Consider the following 26,654-nt stretch of genomic DNA (forward strand, 5'->3'; position numbering starts at 1 on the left):
TGGCTCACTCATTTCTCAGTGCCTATCATGATGGGGCGTTGCCAGGCTAGAAGCTGGGAGGTCAGGAATGGACAAGAGAAGCCAAGCCTTAGCTGCACAGAACTTTCACTTTACTACGGGAAGAAGGCAGCATATGAACATATAACCTAATTCAGAAAGGACAGGTGTGACCAAAAAAGTAAGAAGGCAGTGTAATGCTCTAGAAGGTGCTGGGAGCAGGGACGTTGCTATAGAAGGTGTGTCTGGGGAGGTGACATTGAGCAGAGATGTGATGTGCATGGAGAGGAAGTGAGCCCTATAGTGATGCAGGGAAGAGACTCTCAGGAAGAGGATGCAGCCAGCTGGCATGTTCTCAGGGAGCAGAAGGCCCGGGAGAAGGGAGTTAGGGAGAGATCACAGGAAACCAGACCCCAGTGGGGCCTGTCAGTCACAGTAAGGGAATTTGGTCTTATTCCAAGTGGGAAGAGGCCAAGGTCACTGGGCAGAGAACTGGGGGCCACTTGGCTTGCACATTAAAAAAGATACTTTGGCTGCACTGACTCAGTCACCAGGCACCCCTCTTCTTTCCTTAAAGTGTAGCCTGAGGATCTCCCTCACATCCGTTAGGGTGACCACTCTCAGAAAAACCCAGAAAGCAGTAAGTGTTGGCAAGGACGTGAGGATATTGGTGAGAGTGCAGAATGGTCAGCTGCTGTGGCAAACGGTTTGAAGGTCCTCAAAAAACAGAAAAGAGAATAACCCATGGTTTCGAAGAGACATCATACACCCATGATCACAGCGGCTGTTCCTAGGGACCAACACGGGGGAGCAATCTAAGTGTCCATTGACAGATGAACAGATCAAGTAAATGTGGTACAGACCTACAACTGAATATTATTCAGCCTTAACAAGAAAGAAAATTCTATTACATGCTCTAAAGTGGTGAGTTCTGAGAACTTTCTACTAAGGGAAATAAGCCAGACACAAAAAGACCGGTCTGTGATTTCATTTATCCGAAGTACCCCGAGGAGTCAAATGCACAGAGACAGAAACAGAAGGGTGTGCTCAGAGGCTGAGGGAGGAGGGAGAGTGGGACGCTGTTTAATGGGTACACTCTTAGTTTTGCATAATGAGAAAGTTTCGGAGAGGCACACCACCACGGGTATCCTTACCACTACTGAATCGTGTACTTAAAGGGTTAAGATGGTAAATTGTGCTGTGTGTTTCTTACCACCTTTTTTTAAAGTACAGCCTGAGTAAAAGTAAAATCAGAAAATCTGAGAATCCCTGGATTGGAAGAGACCTTTAACGATGTCTAGGCTAACCTCCTACCCTCCTGGTTATACACGCTTGACATTGACACTCTTTAAAATGTTAGCATTTTTCCTAAGGTTGGTCATTATTTGCGTGCATTTAGTTGAAAATCTAAATAGCCAAACCAATTAAAAACTTAAGAACAAACTTATCACCAGGTTCTTTTTTTTCCACTGACCTTTGTTGGTTGCAGAGGATTGAATTCCAAATCCGTCTGCTTTTAGGTTTCTTACCAATGAGACAAGGGGGTGAAACCATTTTCAGTGGAGATTCACAGAAAATCTGTTTCTGGAATGAAGTTGTGGTTTGGGGTTTAGGAACAAAAGGTAAAAAAGGGTTCTCTCTTTGCTCCTTCCCCAATTGCCAACTTCCATGAGCCCAACTCTGGTCTCGCAGGGATTTCAGGGGCTCAGTTTTACCAGAGATACCAAGGTTGCAATGAAATGATAGCTCATCTCGTGACATTGTATTCCATTAGAGTTGTTTATCATATCTCAGAAAAGCAAAGACATTTTTTATTGATATTTCTGTTGAAATACCTTTTGGTGTAGGTTGGGTAGCTTTGTCACACTTGAGTTCCAGAAAAGACTGTACTGAGACCTGTCCACGCCAAAGGTGCTTCATAGCTCCACTGTCACGCTGGTCTGTCCTCGTCAGCATTTTTATTTACAAGAAACCTGTGTGCAGCAAGATAGAGCAGAAGCTTCTTGTATGCTGAGGTATGACCACACCAGACAGCCAATATGCACACATGTCCCCGGAACAGTAAAAGCCAGGCCGGAGTGGTCAGTGAACACACACATTCTTGAACACACTGTTATTGCTACCATTAGTTAATGCTGACAGTATGCTTCCAGGGTCCCCAGGGATGGTAATTCTTACCAGTAATATCTCACAACATTCTAGGTGGAAACTTTTCCCTAGAGAATAATGAGGCCTATAAATAAGTAGTTCTTCAGTACTGCATGTCTGTAATCCCAGCATCTCAGGAGGCTGGAGGCAAGTTCAAAGCCAGCCTCAGCAACTTAGTGAGGCCCCAAATAACTCATCGAGACCTTGTCTCTGAATAAAATATAAAAAAGGGACTGAGTGCCCTGGGTTCAATCCCCAGTAATAAAATAAATAAATAAGTAGTTCTTTGCATTGTAAAAAAGAAAAAGTAGATGTGCACACTTGAAATGGTGTCATGAACAGTTCCTTGAAATTCTTTTTTTAGAACAAAGTGTGTTGCAAACTACAACCTGACTTCTATTTTTTCTTCTCCTCACTCATCAGCCTGTAAACAGTGTCTCCAGTGGAAGCATAGAGAAAATATAATGTGTAAAGAAATTTATGTTTTTAACTGGTTTTTGAAAAACAGAAGATAGGAGGGAAGGCAGACAGGAAGGAAAGGAGGAGAAACATGGTCATCTCCAAGCTGAGATCGCGGCTCCACCACACAAAGAAAAGCCCAGACGGCCACCGTCCATCTGCCTGTTGCTTTCATACTTTGAACGAGTAGTTTATTTTTTTCTCTCTTGCAGAACCATGTGTCACGGGCATTAAGCCTGCAGCTGCTGCCTCTCACATAAGCCAGAAGTGGGGGCTGAACTTTGTTTCAGGAACACACCTGTTGCCCAGAAAAAAAAAAAAACCTCTTACATACCTGATTGTACTGTATGGAAATCTGAGAGAGACACAAATGTGCATCATCTCAAACAAATCCTGTCCCTGGGCTCAGAAGCTGTTTCACAGACACTCATAATGAAGAGGGCAGCCGGGCTATGATTTAATGTCTGTCTCCATGCGTTGTCTCCTGGTCCGGCTTCATTTACCCAACACGCTATAGTCTTTTGACAATGGACCACAAGAAAAGGGGAACTAATAGCTACAATTAGGAAGCTCGACTGCACTGAGGGGCATAGCAGGTTTAGAAAAGATTAGATCTTGTGACGCTTTCTTGTATGCAGCATAAACCAAAGGGCTTATTTAAATTACTCCTCAACCTGGCAACCCCCACGCACTTACACCTCTTTTAATGCATGATTTTGTAATAGATGTTTAGGGTAAATACAGTCCTCAATATTAGAAGAAAAGATCCTCTAAAAATGGATCTTGGCTGGACACTGTTCATCCACAAATGGACTGATGTGATTTTTTTTTTTTTAACAAAGCTCTCCTATTGTTATTCCCGGTGTATTGAACTGATCTTAGTTCTGTTTCTAAGTGATGTGACAGTTATGAAGCAACTGCAAATCATAGCTCTTCCTAACCTGAGTCCTTTTGGAAGATTTGTGGACTTTACATTTGGAATGTTTCTAGGGGTTCGGGATGTTTATTTCCTGTTCTTGATTAAAATGGATTTTAAAAAAGAAAATCCTTATTAATTGCTTAGTAGAATGAGAGAGCTACCATTTAACAAAAGGACAATAAAACTCACCTAAGCAGAACACACATTAAGCACGTGAGTACATGACACACCGTATGATAGTACGTCCTTGTGTACCCCGACTTGAACAAAGGATGCACATTCTCAAGTGGTTGCTAGCCCCCTTCTGATGGCTCACAGTCACTCTGGATGTTCCTGGTCTGTACCAGCTATTTAAATCATCTACAACGTGTTTTGTTCTTTTTATGCTGTGCTGGTTGGGTGACGAATTATGGACTGGCAGAGTGAGCAGTGTGTGTCCCTCTGACCAGCACTGGCCTGTCCACGCCGGATTCTCCAGCTAGCCCGACTCCTACAGCAAGATTTTAACCAAGTGCCTTCACCTGCTTCTTAGCAAGAAGACGATGGCACCAGCACGGGCCTCTGGCTCTCATGGCCTTAGCCCTTTGTGACCGTCCAGGTTTTCAGGGAAGGAAGCCCTTAGAAATTGTCCACCTGTCAGACACTGGTTCCCTCCCTCTCTCCCCTCACCTGCCCACCACCTGCCTTCTTCCCCCATTCCTCTCTCCCTTCCTTTCAGTAGTCAGTCTGTCTTTTTGTCTCCTACAGAGAGGAAGCTGGCAACTGGAGTGGGTAGGTGATAGAGGTGATGGTTGAAGGACCTCAGAGATTCAGTGGCAGAGCCAGGAATCTGGTCTCCAGAGATTCCACCCATGACGTTGCCCAGTGCCAACTTGACCCACTGGGCAACTGTGTCTCCCACCACCTTTGTGGGTAACTGGGTCTCTTGGGGGCAACAAGATGGCACTGACCTGGCTCCCTCTGCACCCACTCTCTCGGTGGTATGAGGAAGGAGGTGCAGGGCTGAGGACAGGGTGGAAGGCGGACATGCCCAGTGACTGATGCATGTCTCCAGCGTGGTGCTGAGTGAGGGGACTAAGCGAACTCTGACCTCCAGGACAGGACTTTGTCCCCCATGGTCCTTTACTCCTGCCCCATCACACTGGCATGTTCTCAGCCTGGCCATTATTCAAGCGCAGCTGGTGCTAAATTTGCAGAATTCAGAAAGGTCTCAGATAGATGGACTTTGGTTATCATTTCTTCCCAAGAGCATGAAAGATTCTTCTTGAGCATTGAACACATACTTTGCTACCAAACTGTTCTGACACAGTCCATGTCCTGCAGAGCTATTGTCCTTAGCTGGGCAGTGTGGTGACCAGCTTTTCATTTAAGGAAGTCTGTCTTTAGAGTACGTAATCCCCACCTCTCATTGGGTGTCCTAATTTAAAGTCCAACTAGAGCTTAGGGGACTGGCTGATAAGAAACTGGACTTGGGATCAGAAGGTCTTTGAAGGACCACCAGGCATCACTGACCAGAGAATCGCCCTGTTGAAGTCAACACCAAATACTTGCTAAGATAATGAACTGGGTCCCGTGAGTCTCTAAGGCTAAGGTGTTACTTGCTCTTTTCTTTCTTCCTGGATAGCAAATATGCTTTTTCCAAATGCTTGCTGAGTGCTTTTCTTTCTGCTTTTTAAATTTAATTTAGTTTAGTTTTTTAGATAAACAAAATGTTTGCTGGGTTAAAGAATTTCACCCAGGAGAAGCTATGTGTTTAGAAGTATACCGCTTTACTGCTGTGGTGTGTGTCCCCCAGGAGTTGATGTGTGGGAACCCTAATTCCTCCAGTGAGCTGCATGTTGGGAGGTGGGGCTGGGGGAAAGGTCTGGGTCCTGGGACAGAGCCCTCATGAGGGGATTAAGGCCATCTCCTGGAGTGATTCCTTGCTCTCTCAGGAATAAGTTACTCACCACAGTGGTGGGTGGTTATGAAGCCAGGCTGCTGGCCAGATCTTTTTTTATTTTTTTCCTTTTGCTGGTGCTGGGGATCGAACCCAGGGCCTTGTGCTTGCAAGGCAAGCACTTACCAACTGAGTTATCTCCCCAGCCCACATCTTCCTCTTCTTTAGGCACCCACTTACCCTTCCACTTCTGCCATGAGCTGAAAGCAGACCAGGGCCTTACTGGTACCATGCTTTGGGCTTCCCAGCCTCCAGGCAGGAACCAACCATCTACCCAGTCTCAGGTACGCTATTAGAGAGATAGAGAACAAACTTAAGCATCCCCCTGCCCCTGAAGGCGTGTTTCTTATGTATTCTTACTTTTCTCTTTCTTACTAAAAGGTGCCTCGTTACAGATACAGCTTTACGCCTTGTTTTCTTCACTTAATGGTGTATTTGAGAGATCCGTTCTGTCCACACAGGTAGAGCATTCTTGTTTGTTACAGCTTTATAACAGTCCTCTATGCAGATATGTTATAGTTTATCTGCCCAGACCCCTGTTGCTGAATGGAGTTGCTTCCGTCTTTCACTGCAGGGCATAACCTTGTGTGCGCATAATTTCCAATCTGTCCAAGATGTCTAAAGATCGGTTCCCCCAGGTGGGACTGCTGGGTCCCAGAAGGACGAGGTGCCATAGATCAAACCAGGGAGTTTACGGAGAGTTTAATGAAGAGTCTGTTGACATGCAGCACCCTGAACTGTGCCAGCAGGAAGCAGTGCTTGCAAAGCCAAGCAGGAGTGGGGAGTGGGAATGGGAACCGTCAGTGGAGACACAGCCAAGCCTTGGACGCCAGCAGGGAAGAGTCAGGGGGATGGAGCCCCCTCTGCTCTCCTGCCTGCTGTGTCCACTTCTTGCCAGGCCTTCCATAAGCCAAAGCCAGCCAGAAGCCAGGAGCTGAGTGGTCATCCTGGAGCACAGAGCAGGGTCGGGGATGGAGAGGGATCTAGGACAGCAGAAGGGAGATGCCAGCACCCTGGGTGAAGGGTGGGGGCACTTTGCTTGAGATGTGTTGTGAGTTGCCGTCCCTGGGGGCTGTTGCAGCTTCCCACGTTCACCTGCAGAGAGCAACGCCTGCGGTTATTTTGCCAGTCTGCTGGGTGTGAGATGGTACTTCTGTGAGGTTTTAATCTTTGCTTCTCTTATGAAGAGTGGGTTGGGCATCTTTTCATATGTTTAGGGTCGCTTACATTTCTTTTGCTGTGAGTGGTCTTTTGCTGTTGTCTTTTGCTGTGAGTGATCTACTCATATCTTTTGTCTGTAGATTTGAGTCACAAAAGAAAGGTTGTTGGTTTGTTTATTACCCATTTTTAGAGATCTCTGTGTATTTGGGAGTGTAGCCTTCTGTATGTAGTGAGAAGTGCAGATACTTTTCCCACATTTAGTATTGTCTTTTGACATGTTTTAGGACTATTTTTTTACCATGCAGAAGATTTTTTTTAAATGTAGCAGCATTTATTGTGAAGCTATCAATACTTTTTCTTTTGTGACTTCTGGATTTCGAGTTGTCAGTTAAAAGCCTCTTCCATCTGACATTGGTGTGGCTTTATTTTTCTCAAGGAAATCGGATCCACATTGAGTTTCTCCTGGCACGTGCTGGGTTTGGATCCAAGGGCTCTTCTCAGATGGCTCCATCACGCTTCACCATCTTCTCACCAGCCCATTCCCCACTGGCTGAGTGCGCCTTTCCCAGGCGCTCAGAACCCGTGTCCTTTGGGTCCAGTTGTCCCACTGTGCCTCATTCTCTTCGTGTCTCGGGACCCCACTGTCTCGATCAGAGGATTTAGAGAACGTTAGGCATGTTGTGGGGTTCATTCCCCTTGGGGCCCTTTCTATCCAGTGTTCCTGGATGTTACTGCCCATTTGTTTTTCATGTAAAGTCAATCTGCCCATTTCCAGAAGAAAAATGTTGATGTTTTTATTGGGATCAAATTAAATGTAGTATAAATGAGTATTATTATAAATGTATTATAAATGAGTATTACAGATTTGCACCTGTGGGCCCTTGACCATCCAGGAACAGGCTGGCTTCCATTGGTTCTCATACTCCTGTGTCCTTCAGGAGTGAGCTAGAATTTTCCTCATAGAGGTTTGTACAATTCTGGGGTTTATTTTGGAGGGGATGCTAGTAAACAGAATGACTTCATCTACCTATTTTCTAACTGGTTGTTCATACACAGGCAGGCCACTGATGTCTCTGTTCATTCTGTACCTTGTTTCCTTTACTTCTGTCCTTTTCTGGTAGTTTATAGTAGTTTTTCATTTAATGGTCCAGGATTTTCGAGGTGTTTAATTATTTGCACACAGTTATTGATGTACCTCTTCCTTTTCAGTTATTAGATCTGCAATGTCTTTTTTCTCTTCTGGTACCTTTAAGGTAGTGTTAATAAAATATCGATAATGGCTCATCTTTCAATGGTAATGCTAATCCATTGAGTATGATGCTTATTTGGTACTGAAAAAATAGTGTGTGTGTGTGTGTGTGTGTGTGTGTGTGTAATCATTTCTAGTACCCAATTCTGGGTCTTCATCTAAGCCAGGAAATTGTTTTGTCAAGGGTCTTTTTCAGCATCTATGGAGACAAGCATGTAACTTTTTCTCCTTAAGATCTTTACTATGATTAACTATATTAATATCTCCCCTAATGTCGAATCATTCTTGTATGTCAGAAGACCAATTATATTGAGTTGACCACTCTAAACTTTCTTCTGTTTCTTTCAAAATGTTTAAAAATTTTCAAATGAGAGAAAGGAAAATGTGAACTTTTCTTAATCATATGAGACCTAATTTGTTCAAGAAAGATATGCAGTCTTTGAGAAATCCTTATGTCCTTTTAAGCTTTATTATTACTATATTATTAAATGCCAAAGGCATTTTAAATATCTTTGTATGCTTAAGATCATTTATGTACAGTGCATTGTTAGGTCAGATCTTCTGTCCAAATAAAAACAAAATTTCTATCATAGACTCATGGCTAAATGGGTCACTGTTAAGATTTGAAGTATGTCACTGTTAAGAAGAAAAGTTCAAGTTAACTTTAAAATAGCAATTACATTTTTCTATTATGGACTTATCTAAAATTTTCAAATTTGAAATTAAAGAAGTAAACAGGAACACCAGTGTGCCCAGCATTGGAAGGAACCCTGCTTCTTTCTCTTCCTCGACAACCCTTTACTGCTTACACCAACAAATCAATCAGGAAAAGGAAGGACCTTCACAATGGAACTGTCCTTTCCTGGCCTGTTATCAGTAACAGAGTCTTTAGGGGCAATTGAGTTCTTTGATTGTAAGTGGGACAAAGTCAAATCCTCGCCAGGTTGCTGAATCTGAAGGACATTCCTGTTCTTCAGATGTTGGTGTTGGTGCATTGGGTGCAGGAAGCCTGCAGCACCCTTCCAAGTTGGCCATGAGCTGTGGCTGAGGCTCTGACTTCTCTGCACCTTCCCATCATTGTACCTCTCCACGGCTGGTGTTTGCCATGGGAAACCCATAGAGTGACAGCCCTGGTTCAGCCTTTCTGCTCTGTGTTCACTGGCATGAGCGAGATGGAACTGCCAGTGCCGGGTGGCAAAGGCCGAGCAAGCCCGGCTGGCTGGGTGTGAACACATCCCACTTAGTGCCACTTCACCTGCCTGGGAAAGAGATCAGAGGGCTGTGTGGCACGCGAGTGGCATTGCCTGGTGGAAAAGCACAGCGTGTGTGTGCCGTTCAGTCTATTGCAGAAGTTCCTGCAGGTAACCAGCAAATTCTCTCCTTGAACATACTCTTCATTGGATTATTTCCCACATCAGAAATGAACCATGCTACCTAATGCTGCAAAATACGTGCCCTTTCCTTGTCTGTTTTCTTGCCTTTTTCTTTTCTCCCGCTTTCCTTCTTTCTAAAATGATGTCAGTGATCGCAATGGATATTCTTCTCTATCTAGATTTCAGGATCCTTAATTGCTTGCCTGGAGGCTACTTTAGCACTAGTACTTTGTCCACAGTAGTGACCTCTTAACATTCTGATTTCATTTAGATCATCTCATCTACCCACACACCCATCCTCACAAAACATGCCCCCCACACACACACACACGCAAAACATTTGCCTAAGAAGTCCTCATTATATTGTGTTAGCTACATGGAGCAAAAAACAGTACCCGTCAACAGTATGGGTACTCTGTCCCACAAATCACTCTGATTCTAGGTGTATGGGTTTGCAGATTTGTTACTCTGCACACAGCAAGAGCAAAATATGCTTTCCCACCTCGAGCATATTTTTTCCCCTTATCAGTTTTATCTCAATTGTGTTTTAATGCTGATCTCTTTAAGACACGACCATTTAAGCCGGGTGCCGGTGGCACATGCCTGGAGCCCCAGTGGTTTGGACCGTAGGTTCCAGTCCAGACTCAGCAATTGAGGGAGCCAGCCCCTCAGCAACTTAGTGAGACCCAGTCTCAAAATTTAAAAATAAATAAATAAAGTAAAAAAGGACTGAAGATATAGTTCAGTGATAAAGTGCCCCTGAGTTCAATCGCCCAGAAACAAAGCAAAACAAAAAAACTTTTTAAACATGACAGTTTATATGTATCTATGTGTAACACATTACCAGTCTAGACTTTTTAATATATCAAACACAAAATGTTTTGGTGATATAAGAGAACACAGTATTCAATGAACTAATTATCACTCAGATATATTTGCTATACAAATCCTTTTCCTTTTAGAAAGCCCTATTTAAAGAAATAATTTCAATCATAAGGGACTTGGAATGTGTGGCTTTCAACTACTTTGGTTAAAACAGTTTATTGTCTGGGTAAGATAGTTAAGACATAATGCCGTAGCCCACCTGAGTTGGCTTGTGGTTCATTACAAGATTCTACACGTCTGCTGTTTTCTTCCAGCCCTCCTGGTGTCTAGCACTGTGCCTAGAGTGAGTGGTTAACAAATGTTTGCCAAATAAATGAATGCAAATGAATATTTAGATAAATGAATTAAATTATTAATGTATAATTGCATTCATGGACGGATGAAGTACCGTGACTGACAATTCGAATCAAGCAAATCTCCACTGGCAGTTGAAATCATCAAAGCTAGGTTTGAAGTCATAAATTAGCAAGTCAGATAGTAAGAAACCCGGGGTGTGAGATTTCCGCGTCTCTGTGGATTTTCATTTCTCCCCCACACACGTGCCGCACAGATGCGCACTTCCTGAATTGATCGAGGCCCTGACAGTTCATCTGGCCCCTCCTCGTTCTCTTCATTCTCATTCCTGTTCTGTAGCTGGGAAAGCGAGCCATTGAAAACGAGGACTCTCGAGCAGCCTGAGGAAGCAAGACAAGAATTCCTAAGCAGCGAGTGAATCTGCCAGTGGATCGACTTGTAGTCCCTGCCAGTGGAAATCCGGAGCTCTGCCTGAGACAGGATATTTTTGTGAACCTTACGATGAGTATTTTAAGCTGAAGGTCAGAGTTAAAAAAGAATAGAATTTTGTCTGTTTCTATTGGGATTGGTTTGGCGTGTTGCTTTCCCTCCATCTTGAAGTTTCCAAGGGCTAGCGGTCAGGCAAGAAATAGCTCTGAGAGGGCAAGCTGGGAGATCAAAGTTTCGCCTGGGACTTGACTCTTTCCGATAATCAAACCTCCCTATTTTCAGCCTCTTACTGTATTTATATAATTGTAGACATCCAGCTGGAAAGTGAAAAGTCCAGTACATTGTCTCAATCTATCCAAAGGCAGACAGTCTTCAACTTGAAAATGACACCCACTTCCTTGCTTCAAATTCATTGTCAGTTGGTTCCTAGAAACTTGGGAGTCACTTCCCCAAGACCCAGGGTAAGCCGGGGATGATACGCTACAAATGAGCACTCCTCTGTCATAGCATACAGGTGTCTACTGTGCAGAAACTACTAAGTACAGAGATTGTGAGTAAGACTTGGAAGACTTTTATAGCAATCCAACAGGGGAATTTCAAGTCTCCAAAAGCTAGTATTTGAAGAACCCTGGGACTTATACTCTGATTTAAAAAAATATTTAGGGGGCTGGGGATATAGCTCAGGTGGTAGAGTGCTTGCCTTGCGAGCACAAGGCCCTGGGTTCAATCCCCAGCTCCACAAAAAAAAAAAAAAATTGGAATTTTTTTATTTCATTTTCTTGAATGTATTTTTATTTATATTTCAAAAGTTTCAAGACATTAAAAAGAAAAATCAGCACTCATGCAATGCAAAATGCTAGAGGAAAAATCTACCTGCCATGCTTTTAGTTAAATGAAATAGGGAACCAATAACATTAAATGAAAAATAGTCGTTTATTATGATTGCTGATACATGGGGGTATGTGAGTTTAATTAGGGAGCCGGGAAACCGGGAGGGAATCCTGTGCAGGTTCTGCACACTCTCAGCTGCAGCTAAGCCTAAGTTCTTTCTACTTTTGCTACCAAACAGGATTTTCCTTCTCCTCCTTATGAGTGTTATAGTTACTCTCCTTTGATGCTTAGCAACCATTGTTAAGGGTAACCTCGGAACTCACAAATGGGACAAGGAAGCTGGGAAAAGAGATTTTCTTGGGATGACTGAACAGGAAATGAAAGAAGAGAGGGTATGGAGGTGAAATGTGCTCTTAAGAAGGATTTGCCTTATTAAAAATAAAGTCTGGAAGGATCGCTGACCATGGTCATCCTCAGGGGCCAGATGACTGCAGGCTTTGACTTCCTGAACGTCCTTATCTTTTGAATTTTTAATGACAAGCGTGTGCAGCTGTTACCATCAGAAGAGGGAGGAAAGGAAGATTTAGTGCTAGAAGAAAAAATCTTGGAATCAAGGTATTGCCTGAAAGGGAGTTTACTGGGCAACAAAAGACAAAGAGAAGTCATGAGCACCAAGAAATGTCACCTATCCTGCCCAGCCTGGTGCCAGGACACCCTGGCCTGGGAATCCACAGCGCTTGGGCAACCAGAGGTTAGCAAGGACCATTCATGGTCAGGTGTTCGTAGTGAGATCCAGTCTAGATGGGTTGGTGCTGGGTAGACGAGGTTGGTGAATGAACAGAATCTCATTCTTAGCCAAATTTCACAACCCCTAGAGACAAACTTTATCTCCCCGCCTGGTGTCTGATGTTCATACTGGTCAGAGAGGTAACTGTAAGAAGAGGAGAGAGAACTAGGGTTTGTTGAGGACCTGCGGTGTGTCAGGTACTGTGCGTGGCTCCTGACAAGTGTTATTCCACGTGATCGTTAAGAGAACCTTCTAAGGAAGGTAGCGTTCAAGGTGAAGGAACCAAGACTCAGGAACGCTGGTAACTTACTGTGGCCATGCACCACGACCTCTCTGAACTAAAGCTCACGATGTCCCTCCTACACCACACTGCTTTCTAGTAATTTCCATTGTTCATTATTAAGCAGTAGCTAATGAGCTTCTGCTGTAATACAGACTCTTTTTTCTGTGTTTTAGTTCTCTGGGACACAACACATATATACATGCATGAAAAGTTGAATTAAGAATATGGCTTAAACACCAGGCATTTTGGCACATGCTGATTGTCCCAGCGACTCAGGGGGCTGAGGCAGGAGGATTGCAGGTTTCAGGCCAGCTTTAGCAACCTAATGAGACCCTGTCTTGAAATAAAAAATCAAAAGGGCTGAGGATGTAGCTCCACAGTAAAGCACCCTTGGGTTAAATCGCTTGTACCAGAAAAAATATATGTATATGCCTTAAACAGCACAAAATGAAAGAACAGCCTTGTAGTACATTCTAGAATCAGGAGTGCTTTGTTGTCTGACTGTTCTCAGTGGTCTTAAGGCAGCCTGGGTGCCTTTCACCTGTGTAGGCCCAAGAGAGTCATTGACCAGGAAGCCATGATTGGCTTCCTGCATCCAAAGATTTCACCAAAACATGTTGGTCAAGTATTTTAAATTCCTTAAGTGTTAGAAAAAACAAATTAGAGAATTTGGAAAGGAGCCAATCTGCCAAGAATTTTGTAGCTACACAATGATTGAATCTGAAAATGAAGTTAATTTAGGAGAATGGTTTTGTTCAGAATTCAGACTCGTAGCGATCTTCATGCCTGTCAGAAAAGCAAACAGATCTAAACATACAGTAGTGTTTGCTTTCTTTTTCTATTCCCATGCCCTGAGAAATACTGCTTTTAACTCTTTCAAATCTTTGATTTTTTTTCATATAAATTGCAATCATTGATTATTTAGATGAGTTCCACGTTAGACTTTTAGTGATTGGTTTATGTTATAGGTCCCGCAGATTTTTCTACACATACTGTTTTTGTAATCTGTTTATTTAATTTAGACCATATGTTCCAGGCCTCCCTCCAGGTCACGCAGCTGAGGTCTGCATTATCATTTGTAATGACTACATAGTATTTTGTTGCATGGTTACGCCATAATTGACAGTCACAACTATATGTAGATACAATAAGGTCCTTATGAGAGTGCAGAACATGACCCAGTGGGAGCAGCTAGCCTCCCCTGGTCCACTCCCTGCAAGGAGGGGCATCTAGTATTATTTATAATCATTTTAGAAATTTGTGACATTTGACTTGCTTTGATTTTTTCCCACCCTATTATTCACCACATTGCAGTGGATATCCCTGTACTAACATTATATTATAAACATGCAATTATTTTCTCAAGGAAAATCCCTATAGGTAGAAGTGTTAGGCCAATTGCAGGTGATTGCTACTACTTATTGCCAAATTATCCTCACCATCCCCCGCCCCACATACACACACTTGGATGAGCAGGAAAATAAAAACAACTCATATAGATTATCCTTTTGGCAAAAGAAAACCATTCTGTTTGCCTCTGATCTATTTGATGTACCAAGAAATTTGTTTCAGTTGCCTCTCTGGGGTTGCTGACTGTTGAGGTCATCTTAACTGAGACCAGCTATGTGCCTGAGATAATAACAGAAGATTCCAGGCATGGATGGAGAAGAGGCAGGTTGGAGTCTCAGAACTGTGTGGGGCGGCTGATGTAAATACTTTTGTGAGCTGGAAGTTGCCATGGCAACAGTCCTATTAATGAAGAATAAGCCTCATTTATTATCAGTGCCTGAATGATCTTTTTTTTTTTTAAATAAGTATACCTCGTAGTCTAACATTGACATTCTCCATCTACCTACTCATCTGTCCTTTCTAGATTGCAAAACTATTTAGCCCTATTCAATAAACATGCCTCCTTTCTCTGCCAATGAGAGTAGAAGTGAAGGTTTAAAAAAAATCGGTAAACTTTAAGGGCAGTAAAAACATTAATTTATAACAATTACCTAATATAAAATTATTGGCCTTTTGATATATGCTTTGGCTAAGGCAGAACCTGAAATCAACTGTGCTTGGTTGGTATTTGAGCCGGCCAGAGTCTTTAAATTAGCTTGTCTTTATGATTTAATGGAATATTGCCAACGTATTTTTTAAGTAAGTAGAGTGTGACATTACAGCTTCCTTCCCCTAGTCAGCCTGTAAATTTAGCCTCCATTTTATGTTCACTGGATACTTCAAGAAGACAGCCGAGGGGAGTTGCGTTTGCTGAAGTCCCTTCTGTCCTGAAGAGGCCAGAGGCTGCCAGGGTTGGGAATGACCAAGCACCGAGCCCTGTGCTTCCTGGGTTCTAAAGGGACCTTTTCTGCATTCCCCTTTCACTCTATTTTATGAGAGTGCTTCCTGGGAATGTCTTCTGTGCAGCCAGGGGCTGATGATACCAGCAGTCTGTCCCTTCTGGATGGGACGGCGATGCTGTGTTCTCTCCATGGGCGCTCGCCGATTGGTACTCACATGCACTGATTATCCTCTCTAGTCCCGTCCCATCCCATCCCGTCCCACAGATTCGTAGCTGATCTAGCTCATGGGTGCACAGTACGTGCTCAGAATATACTTTTGATTGTAAAATTAAATAACGAGTTTCTATTTTACTCATGTGTCTTTTTGGAAAAATTAAAAAATCTTTTCTGATGTAGGAAAATCTGGCAATCGGTGTATGGAGAAGAGAACAAAACCACTCATATCCCACTTTCATATCCAGAGATAACTCCTGTGGATATCATGGGGTATTTATTTCTAAAGGACATTTTTCAAAATCCTAAACACCATTCATTGTACAACCCTGTTTCTTCCTGAATCATACCGAAATCTGGGATGACCCTTTGTATAGGAACAGGCGACACATGCCAAGCACTGGCAGGTATAGAGAGTCCAGGTGGCACATGAGGGTGCTAATGGACATGGTAGTCCAGTCATAGTCTGTGCACAGCTTGGCCTTGCTGGTCTCACTGTGGCAATGTCAGCAGTCAATCTGATTTCTCAGGTCTTCACTTTACATCATGCTACCAAATTTGCCCTCAGAACAAGTTTTAGCACAAGCATAGGTACAAGTTGGGAATAATTCTGGCTTGCTTTCTTTATGCCCTTTCCTCCTGGCACTGGAAAGGGAGAGAGTGATCCCCCCACACTTTCCATGCAAAAATAGGTGCGGTCCCCGGGAACCAAAGAAGTCATAGTTGGAGAAATTTCTGCCCTTGCCTGCTTCATTCTTGGCTGTGACAGCAGGCAGGGGCAGGTGGGGTGTCAGGTTAGCCTCCTCCCGGTCTCCACCAGCACCACCAGGCACCCTAGATAAATATGATAGGAATAACAACAAGAGGCACAAGCAATAACAATCTTACGTAGTGAAGGTGAGAACATCTTTAGAGAACTTTGCTTTTTTTTAACAGTTAAAATGAAACAATGCTCACTGCAGAGTTGCTCAGTGACCCCCCACATCACCACCTGTGTGGTGTTCATAACATCCAAAGTGCCCCCCATCAATGTTTTATCACCCAGTGGATGAAGTTGGGGTGGAAGTTCAATAATGCTGCTCGAAAATTGAAACAATGTTTCTTCTCGCTAACACTCTCAGGCCTGGTAGCTGAATTTGGAAGGACTGCAGCTTTCCATCCGCTGCTCACAAATCAACACTGAACAGTTTACACTGGGTTCAGACCCTGCCCCTGCTCTCCTCGTCACTGGGCATCTGCTCAGCAGCTCCAAGCACCTGTGACGTGCCAGGCCCCAGGAAGGGTGGAGACAGAGATTTGAAGGAGGTGGGACTTTGAAGTAGACACTTGGGAGGTTGATAGAGGGAGCCAACCAGGACTGTATCACACAGGACAGGAGAACCTGTGGCAACTTGGGAGAGCTTGTCTGTTCAGGTGCATTGGTATGGTGTGAGGAACCGCATCCTCCCTTCCGTGATTGATTCAAAGCTTGATTGGCGTCAGGGAGAAAAAGACACCTAAGGGATGCATCTCGACCCTGCTCTTGAGCGGCCACACCCAGTTTATGGTTCTTCGGACACTCCTCATCAGCTACTGGACTTAATTTTCTGGCAGATGGCCTGAACCATAGCAAGTGGAACCCTTGCTGAGCAGTAGATAAGCTTAAGCACCTGCCGTACACAAAACCTCACGCCAGTCTCAGCAGAGGAGATGGAGGAATAGCACCGGGAAGCGTGGCTCTTGGGGCTTCTGATGTCATGAGGACGTTAGGAGGGAGCGGGTGGGTGGTGAACCCTGGGAGCGAAGAGGTGACGTGGCCTCGCCTCACCAGACCTGACTCTGAGCCTTCACGGTCTCCAACCTTGGGAAGCCGCTGCCCTTTCCTGGTCTTGTTTTTTTCATTTTTCCTAAGAGGAAATTGAGCAGCCGGAGGCAGGCTCTGGGTGTATAACTGCATTTCTTGTCCGGGGCTCTTTCAGGCAGAGTCCTGGGGTGCTTGGGAGGCCACCCCACTGGAGCGCAGGCGGAGTGGCCGCCACAATGCCAAGGGTGAGTGTGCAATCGCGCAGGGCCCCGTGGCGATTCTGGGCTTCGTCAAACCCTTTGTAAGAAGTGAGCGCCCTGGAAGGGCTCAGGGTGAGCGGGTCCTCTCCGTGGCCCGCAGCACCTGCTCCCGAGCAGCACTGGCACACTTCCACCAGGGGCTCGTGCTCTTTCCTCTCGCGCTTCTTTGGTCCTCTCCCATTACCACATCAGCCCTGTCCTCCGTGCCCATGCGGCCGTTTTATAAATATTTTGGGGGTGGTGCGGTTCCCACAACAGCTCCGCTCATGCCACTTGTCACCCCCCCACTAGGCAGGTGGTTATAGCCACACAGTCCTGCTGAAACTTTTCAAAGCAACGTCGGCCTGATGCAGTCACATCCAGTTCTCAGGATCTGGATTGTTCTCACTCACTTTTTGCCAAACTAACCTGTATTCTGTGCTCCCTAGAAAGGAAATGGGGGTTGGGAATTCTCGCCTCCACTTGGCCACTCACCACTGGCTATGTGACCTTGGGCAAAGAACATTTTTTCTAGAACTTCATCCCTTCACTTGAAAAAACTGCCAGGGTTGACTGGAGGGAGCTCCTCTGGATGGTCTTGAGTGCACGGTTCCAGAGTGGAGCCGGGTGAGCTGTTTTCTAATTCAGCTGCTAATGGAAATGAGAGAGAAACGGCAGACAAAGCACAGGAGATATGAACACCGGTAGTGTTCCACGCATGGTGTCCAGACTTGAAGCATGCCAGTTCTTAGGCCCCCGCCAAATCTGTCCAGTCAGGAATTCTGGGGGCGAGTCTCAGCCACCTGTCTGAGCAAACCTTCCAGTGCATTCGGAAGCATGTGCAGGACAGAGAACCACTGGCTTAAGCCTTCCGAGAGGTTCCTGACACGTCAGCTCAGGTGTCTGTTACAACCCAGCTTTATGGGGTTGGTGCTCACCTTCACAAAGAAAATGAGGCATCGGCCATCTTGTTTTACACAAAAAAACCATGAAGTGGGTGAAACGAGTCTTAGGCATCCTTCCACTCATTTTTTGGCCCATTTTCTTCTCTTGCTTTCCTCTGAGATCCCTCTTTACTTCTTCATTGGTCAAAACTCCAGGGACTTCTTTAGGGTCGAGCAGAGACCCCCTAAAGAACAAATCTGAAAACACAGCATCTCTAACTATGCAGTGAAAGGTGTTGGCAGGCCACCTGGGGACTGCGGTGGGGGTGGCTTTGAGAGTGACTACCCAAGACCTGCAAGTGGCACTGAGAACACAGATACCCACGCTCCCACTTGCCCTCGGTCAGAGGATGGGCCCCTTCCCTTCAGCCCTCCGGTTCCCAGGAGGAGGCCAATGCACTTCCAGAACCATCTCAGGTGCCTTTGGCACGGGCACCGGGCGGGATGCTTTCCCAGCTTCCTCCTCTTACCCCAGCAGTGCCTGTTTATTTTGCCATCCTCGTGGGACTTTGCAGCCTGTGCCTTTCCAACGAAACGCTGCAAACAGCTTTGATGAGTATTGAGAGGTCAGTTGCGCTTCCCCGGGGGAAGGCGCCAGCTCTCGCTCCCGGGAGGATTACATAAAAATAAGTCATGTTTAGCTGGTGTCTGCTTGCTTCCCCCAGGACTTGCTTTAAACTGTTTCTGAAGTTCATTTTCCTACTCTAGGACCCCAAAACTACAGGTGTCTCACAACTTGCGTGAGAACCCAAGTGCTAATGAAAGACTTCACATGAAGTGGAGAGCCTGGATCTTTACCAAAATGGTCTTCTCCTCTGCGCACACACGTGTCAGAGGCAGGTAGAGGTCACTGGGGCCCCAGATCCCTGCACACATGTGATAGACAAACTCAGCAGAAACCCTCAGTTATCTGTGGTTCCTGAAAACCCCTGCGTTTGGCTTTTTCTTTCACAGTGTTTCAAATTGCCTGAGTGAGCCAGATTCTCCCTTTCCAGTCACCAGACTCAGCAGGTTCAGTGAACTTGCTCCTCAATAGGTTTGGACAACTCACAGAACTTTCCAGAAGTAAGAAGCAAGTGGCTTGGCATATCTCAAAGGTGGAATGAAAGTCCTTTGACATGTGGGCTGATGAGTTTCAAAAGGGGTGGGGTTTAGTTTACTAATTCCACCCAAAGTTCCAGGGAGCTGAAAGAAGGCACAGGCAAATCCTCAGAAAGGTTTTGCAGCAGCTCTCTAGGTATCCTGCCATTCTCCGCCCCAGCCTCAACCCCGACTGTACAGTGAAAGGCCATTTGGAGGAAGAGACTAATTAATGAAATTGCCCATCTTCACTAATCAGCCCTACCAGAAAATTGCTCTATTAGCAACAGGCTGAATGTCGTTACTAGGGAAAGTGAAAAATGCTAACGACAGTGTGCATCTTGGGATAACCACGAAAACGTTGTTAATGCTTACCTCTGAGCTACAATTTTAACTATAGAAGTCGGACCATCCGGATTCACTGTTCCCATGGCAACTATAATCCAGGCGAGTCTGCAAGGCTGGTCATGGACGCGGACGCTACCTCAGTATCATCGTTGCTGGGAGAAGTGCAGTTATTTTATTTCCAGCCGTGCCGTGGGAAGTTATATCTTGTGGTCTTTGGAAATGTGGTCATTAGAGACCAACAAAGGTCCTTCTGAATCACTGATAGTATACGTGTTGATAGGTAAGAAAACATGCAGCTGAGCTTCACGTTTATAAGGTCATAATGGCATCCAAGTCAGTAAAATTTGAAAACTCTATTCTTCCCTAAGCAATATCTGAAATTTGAGATTTTTGAGCAATACAGTCCCAGCAATCAGACAACCAGAACAAAGAAGAAGGAAGATGATGTCCTTCAAAAATGGTTTTGCGAGAAATATATGCTCATTTAAACATCTGCAAGACTTCATTACATCGATGATGATTTGCATTTATGGTTTAAGGGTAAATGGTCTACACGTCTTGGTTTGATTTCAAACATCTTCTTTGAGAGAAAATAAAATCCTTAGATGGGAATTAATGAGGAAGTTAGAGTCAAAATTAAGGTGTTCATTCCAGTAAATGTTTTGGGAAATGTGTGAGGTGCCAAAACATGATAAGTGGAAGGATAAAAACTAGTCATTTCCCATTTAGTTGGCATCGCATGCCCTTCCATCCCAGAAAATGGTCTGATATTGATACTGGGGTGAATTTAACCCAACCCTCTTGTGCTGTTCCAGGAGCCTATTTTTGAAAATGTATTAAGCTGGTACTTCCCATTGTCGATTGCAGAGTTATATCATATCCAAGATGGTAGATTTGGAACCTGACCCCAAAGAGATATGAAGCCAACAAGGAGGAGATTAAGAAGACATCAGTAGCCAAAAGGAATGTACTCATGGCCAAATTCAACTGAATTGTTCTGGGAAAAATCTTCCCTTCTCACAAATGAGTGGAGGAAAGCAAGAGTGAGGGTTCAAGCAAACAAACAAAGAAAAACAAAAAACAAAAAAAAAACTCTCTTATAGTCACCAAACAAAAGCCGTCACCTAAAGCAATACATGTCAGTAACTGGTGGCTGAGTGATTTTGGTTCCTAACCCTGGTCCACCTCCCCAGCCCTTAAAGACCTTAGAGGAAATTAAATAAGGGAAGGAGAACGTAAAGCAATGAAAGAGCCATGGAGGGCGTCTCCCGGTGGAGGGGAGGCTTCACGTCTGGGTGGTAAATCAGAGAAATCGTCTAAAACCTGAGGGGACTACTCCGTAAGGATGGCAGATGTTGCAATTAGCTGGAGTGAGTTCTGTTTTAGGTCATGTAACAAACTCACAGAATGAGCAGCACCCAAAAATAAAGACTGGATATCACCTCCTCTGAGCTCGCTCTTTCCCTATATCCTGTTCCATTAGGTCCTAGAAGAAGAGAGAGAGCACAAAGCATTTCACCCTCAAATTTTTTGGCTTGAGAGGGAAGACACTGAACTCCACTATGGAAGCAAGAGACTCGAGGAATCACTTGTGTTTTTATCAGAAAATTTTAAGTATCTGGACAGGGAGGATCAAGCATGAATAAGATGAAAAGAACCAGCATGGCAGCTGTGAAAATAGAACAAGGCACATGAAGTAGAGAGACTCGGGCTCACCCTTTGTGTTAGTCAGCTTTCCATTAATCGAACCGAATACCAGAGATAATCAAGTTAAAAAGAGAAAAGGTTGTTTTGTCTCACAGTTTGAGAAGGTTCAGTCTAAGTCATTTGAGCCTGTGGTGAGACTGTACATCATGGAGGGAGTGCATGGTAGAGGAAGTGTCACCTCACAGCTGGAAATGAAAGGGAGAAAAGCTAGACCAGGACTCCACAATCTCCTTCAAGGACGTTTCTTTCCCTCAGTAACCTAAAGACCTCCCTCTAGGCCCCACCTCTTAAAGGTTCCACTACCTCCCAACAGTACCAGTTGGGAACCAAGCCTTTAACACATGGACTTTTGGGGCACAGGCAGATCCGAACTCTAATACCCTCGAAGAAGATAAACTTAAATAACAGAAACAGAATCCTACAATGGCTTAATAAGGATAGAACTCATACTCTTCAAATTTTGACAAAAGAATGAAAATAATTTTAAAATAGCTTAAAGACAAGGTGAGAAAATGATAGTAAATGAAAAGAGGAAAGTCTAGTCAATCAAGAGCTCAGAACAACATTAATACAGAAACCATAAGTTAGACACATTAACCTGTGAGACCTGTTGAAATGTTTACTAACGGTAGAAAAAATATTCATTCGATCACAATGAACACAGATTTCAGATAAGTAAGTTCAAAACAGAATCTAAAAGCTATGGAGATAATGATTCCAGTCTGCTAGTATTTTCTGATTTTTTAACCTTAGAATGATCACTTAGGTAATAATAACTATTATAGTGCAGAAACTTTTCCTGGAAGTTTAACAGTTACTTTTCTTTTTTAATCTCTACTATTCAATAGTATATTTCAATAGTATATTGAAAGCATATATTAAAATATATGCCTTTAATTTTTTTTAAAAAATAGTGCTAGGTGTGGTCCCATTTTGTAAGTTTCTCCACATTTTTTCCTTTTTTTTTTTCGGTCGGTGATGTTGGGGAAAGAACTCAGGGCCTGTGCATGCAAGGAAGGCCCTCTAACTGAGCCACGTCCCCAGCCCTCTCTGCATAAATTCTTAAAATGTAGGAATTATGTTTAGCTAATGTTGATACTGATTATTTCTAGGTTGTCAAGCATTGTTTTTAAAACTTCCATCTTTGAAACATTCTGCATTCCTAATGATTATTTTGAATTGGTGTGCTTTATCTGATGAAATAAATTGTCTTAAAAACTAGGGAATATGCTTGAAATGATTAATTCTGGGTGGCATAGACATTTGAAAGGATTTTTTCTTGTCCACTGACCTAATTGAATTAATCAGTGAAGTGTGAGTCAGAGTGAGTAAAGAAGGTATTCCCACCTGCACGCCTCCTTTTGTTGGAGGTAAGGTTCAGGTGCCCCCTGGCCAAGGCCCAAAATGGCATTGAAAAATCTTTTCCAGGCCCACCTTAATGGGAGTCACAGAAGCCACAGCTCTGGGTGAGCGTGTCTTTGTGGGGACGGCTTAGGGGGTGATTCTCTGTCCACTAGAAGGGGTTGAACAGATTTGGGGCACATGGAAAGCGTACAGGAGGGAGACACCCTGTGGAAACCAGAGCACATTGGGGCTGGGACTTCTTAAAGGTTTGTTGGGATAGAATTTACATATCCTCACATCCACCCTTTCAAAGTATATGAGTCCCTGGTTTTTAGCACATTCACAAGTTGTGAAACCACCACCACCTGATCTGATCCAAAACTCCCAAAAGGACCCCATGCCCATCAGCAGCTCCCTCCCCGTGGCCCTTCCTGAAGCCCCTGGCAACCATGGATCCAGTTTCTGTCTCTACAGATTTGCTTATTCTGAACATTCCATATAAACGGGGTCATACGAACGTGCTCTTTTGTGAGTGACTTCAGTCGCTCAGCATAATGTTTTCAAGAGTCACCTATGTGGTAGCATGTGATGGAACTTTCTTTTTTTAAGGCTGAATAATGCACTGTTGTGTAGATACATCCCATGGTATTCATCCATTGATTTATCTGCTAATGGACATTCGGGTTGTTTCCATTTTGGGGCTACTATGCATAATATTGCCAGGAATATTCATTGATGAGTTTTCGTATGAACATCTAGTTCCTTCCTTCTTGGGTATATTCCTGGGGGTGGAATTACTGGGTCCTGTCATGACTTTTGGTCTAGGAACCCAAACACTGAAGCTGCCATTCTTCCTCTATTTTCAGGCAGAAATGGTGCATGGTGCTTTCCAGGCCCAGCGGGCGTTCCTTCTGATGGCCTCGCAGTACCAACAACCCCAGGAGGTAAGGATGGTTGTGAGTCAGGCTGCCCAGGAAGTGGGCACTTGAGTGAGACGTGGGACAGGAAACCAGCAGGACCATTTCCTGTGAGAGAAATCCAGAATGAGACTCCTAGCACTTGTAGGTTCTGCCTCTGATCCAGTCATGGTGTGAACATTTCTTCTATCTTCATGATCTTAGTAGACAAGTTTTTAAGAATATATGTGCCAATTACAAAAAAAAAAAAAAAAAAAAAAAAAAAAAAAGCAGTATGTGTGTCTTCTTTCTACCGATGTCATTATGGCTAAATCCACAGCCTGACAATGGACATCACTAAGCCAAAAGGTCCATTTTTTTAATGTCCTCCACATTCTGATCTTTTTACAGGCCTTACAATGTTTTCCTAATGAGGAAATGTTCACCACGAACTTTTAGTTCTGATTTTTGTGCTACTTTGTTGTTGATGACTATGCACCTCTATGATAAGCCATCAATTTTTTGTCTGGGTTTGATTAGCTCCTGGATCGTAAGCAGCGTGGCTAGGCAGAGTTGGTGTGTCTTCTGTTTCTGGGTGACCTTGGGAGCTTTGTTGCAGTTTTTGATTCACTGGGTCTGGAATGTGGCCCGAGATGTTCTTGTTAATCAGCTCCTAAGTGATTCCCAAACTGCTGATCCTCATTCTCATTCAAAGATCCTCTCCAATTTGGGTGTTTTAAGAATGAGGATGAGCAGCTTGAGCATCACTTAGGAGCTTATTAAAAAGCAAAAACACCAAAATTGGAGAGAACTCTTATGAATCTGTAAGTGCGCAGGCCTGTTCCACCTCTCCTTTCTCTGCCATGAGGAATACGGATTAACATTTCTTAAAGATATTTAGAGATGTTAGAGGATTTGCTGTTAATTGCGACAATATTGTCAATATTATCATCTTAATAACCTTTAACTGATCCTACATTGCCAGGTAGGGCCCAGAGTGAAAATTTAAGAGAGGTTGGGTGTGGTGGTACACACCTCTTACCCTAGCTACTCTGGAGGCTGAGGTCACAAGTTCAAGGCCAGCCTTGGCAACTTAGTGAGTCCCTGTGTCAAAATTTCCAAAAAAGGGCTGGGGAGGAAGCTCAGTAGTAGAGTGTCCCTGGGTTCCGTCCCCAGGATTGAGGGTGAAAAAATGGTAAAAGCAAAGTGGTGGTGGGTATGGGTCCTTCCCACCTCCCAGGCCACCGTAAAACTGCCCATTCTCTAAAGCCAGTTCCACCCACAAGCCCAAACCACTGACACTGTATCACACAGATGGTCACGTTCCCTTTAACACACATTCATAATGTTTCTATCATGCCATTTGGGCAATTAATGAAATTATTCATTAAAAGACCAATCTACTGCCAGCATATCTTGTTAGATAAGAAAGAAGTAAAAATTGCTCTTTTAACTAAATATTTTGCATCTAAAGCTGATCAAAATAATATAAATAAAAAGGATAACTTGATCATGTGTGATGACCCAACAGCTTAAATGTAGTGACTTACTTTAAATTCTAAAACACCTCCTGGAATTAAAAACGTTCAGCTGAGATTCAGGAAATACAGAGCTCTGGCCTTTAGGAGGTGACACTCAGCTCCAGAAAGAAACAACCCCTGAGACTTCATATCCTCCCTGGAACAACCATTCCCAGCCTTGCCAGTGCTGTGGAATCACCTGGAAAGTTCTGTTCTGTTCTGTTTCCAATACCAGTGCCACGAGCTAGGCACAGTGATGCACACCTGTAATCCCAGCAACTCAGGAGGCTGAGACAGGAGGATTACAAGTTCAAGGTCAGCCTCAGCAACTTAGGAAGGCCCTAAGCAACTTAGTGAGAACCTGTCTCAAAAGAAAAAATATAAAGGGCTGGGGGTGTGGCTCAGGGGCAAAGTGTCCCAGGATTCATTTCCCAGAGCAAAAAAATAAAAATAAGAATATAAAAAAATAAATAGCAGTGCCATCCTGAGGGGTTCTGACTTAATTGGTCTGAAGAGTGACCTTGGCTTGACTTTTCTCGCTGGTGCTGGACTCAGTCCCTTGGCTACAGCCCCAAAGGAAATTCTGACTGTAACCAGTGCTGCCGTCCCTCACTGAGGGAGGTGTATCAGTTCCCTCCGCGTGAGGCGGGCAGGTGGGTCTGCGGGATGAAAAGAGTCCATCTTCCACGGCAGGAGCATCTTCCTCCTTGGCCTTCTCTGACCCTGCTTTGCAAAACAAAAATGGAACTAGGAAATTGCAGTGTAATACCTCTGGGTTCCGCCTTAGCCCGCCTCTTCTGGTTGAGGGAGAAGAGGTGGTTTCAGTTGTGTCTCGGTGGATGAAGAACTGTGACTTTTCCTCACTGGTGATCCTGGCAGTCCCTTACAGGCCTCACGTGAAAGTCACTCGCTAAACCCTGAATGAGGACGTAAGCTAGTGTTGGGTGAGCTGATGCACTGGAACTGAGGTGCCCCGGTGAGCCATGGTAAGGGGGCTGCCTGTGGCTTAGCACATGGCTGTGCAGAGTCTTGGGTTTAGTATCTACAGCTTCCCCCTCTTATTCTGCTACATTCTTGATAGAAGGGAGAGAGGCTGGTTCCAAGGAGGCATGCACGGAACTGTCCCCAGTGGCACTTACACAGCGCTATCTGTGTGCTAAGGCCCAGCAGGACTAGGGAGGCAAATGCATGGTGGTCTTTTAGCACCCACTTCCCTTTCTGACCCCCACCCCATTTCCCTTTCTTCTTTACCCAGAGCACTGTCCTGCAACCTGCACCAGGAAGAAAAGCAGGTTAGAGAGGTCTCCACCAGTGGTGAAGACCATCCTTGGCCAGACTTTGGTCTGCCCCATGTCATCCTAGAAGATACACCGTAAAGAGTAGTATCATAAAACAGATGGTATTTTTTCATGGGAGCAAAATATTGGTCCATGTCATTGTTTTTGTCTTCTTTCAGAAGGGAAAGAATTTGCTATAATCTTAACTCCCACTGACATCCAGTGGTGTTTCTCAAGCTATAGTGTGCATGAGAATTC

At 44.2% G+C, this 26,654-nt stretch overlaps 1 protein-coding gene across 1 annotated transcript in view; it reads left to right on the forward strand.

Moving 5' to 3' along the window:
* The window catches only part of CAP2 (cyclase associated actin cytoskeleton regulatory protein 2), a 134,629-nt gene that overhangs the window by 34,267 nt on the left and 73,708 nt on the right, over window positions 1-26,654 (forward strand). The window contains exon 4 of the mRNA XM_079147073.1: window positions 23,570-23,647. Within this exon, the coding sequence (XP_079003199.1) occupies window positions 23,570-23,647 (78 nt within the window). The remainder of the gene's footprint in view (window positions 1-23,569; window positions 23,648-26,654) is intronic.

The sequence above is a fragment of the Sciurus vulgaris genome (assembly GCF_902686455.1).
Source record: "Sciurus vulgaris genome assembly, chromosome: 7".
In the NCBI taxonomy this organism is placed as follows: domain Eukaryota; kingdom Metazoa; phylum Chordata; class Mammalia; order Rodentia; family Sciuridae; genus Sciurus; species Sciurus vulgaris.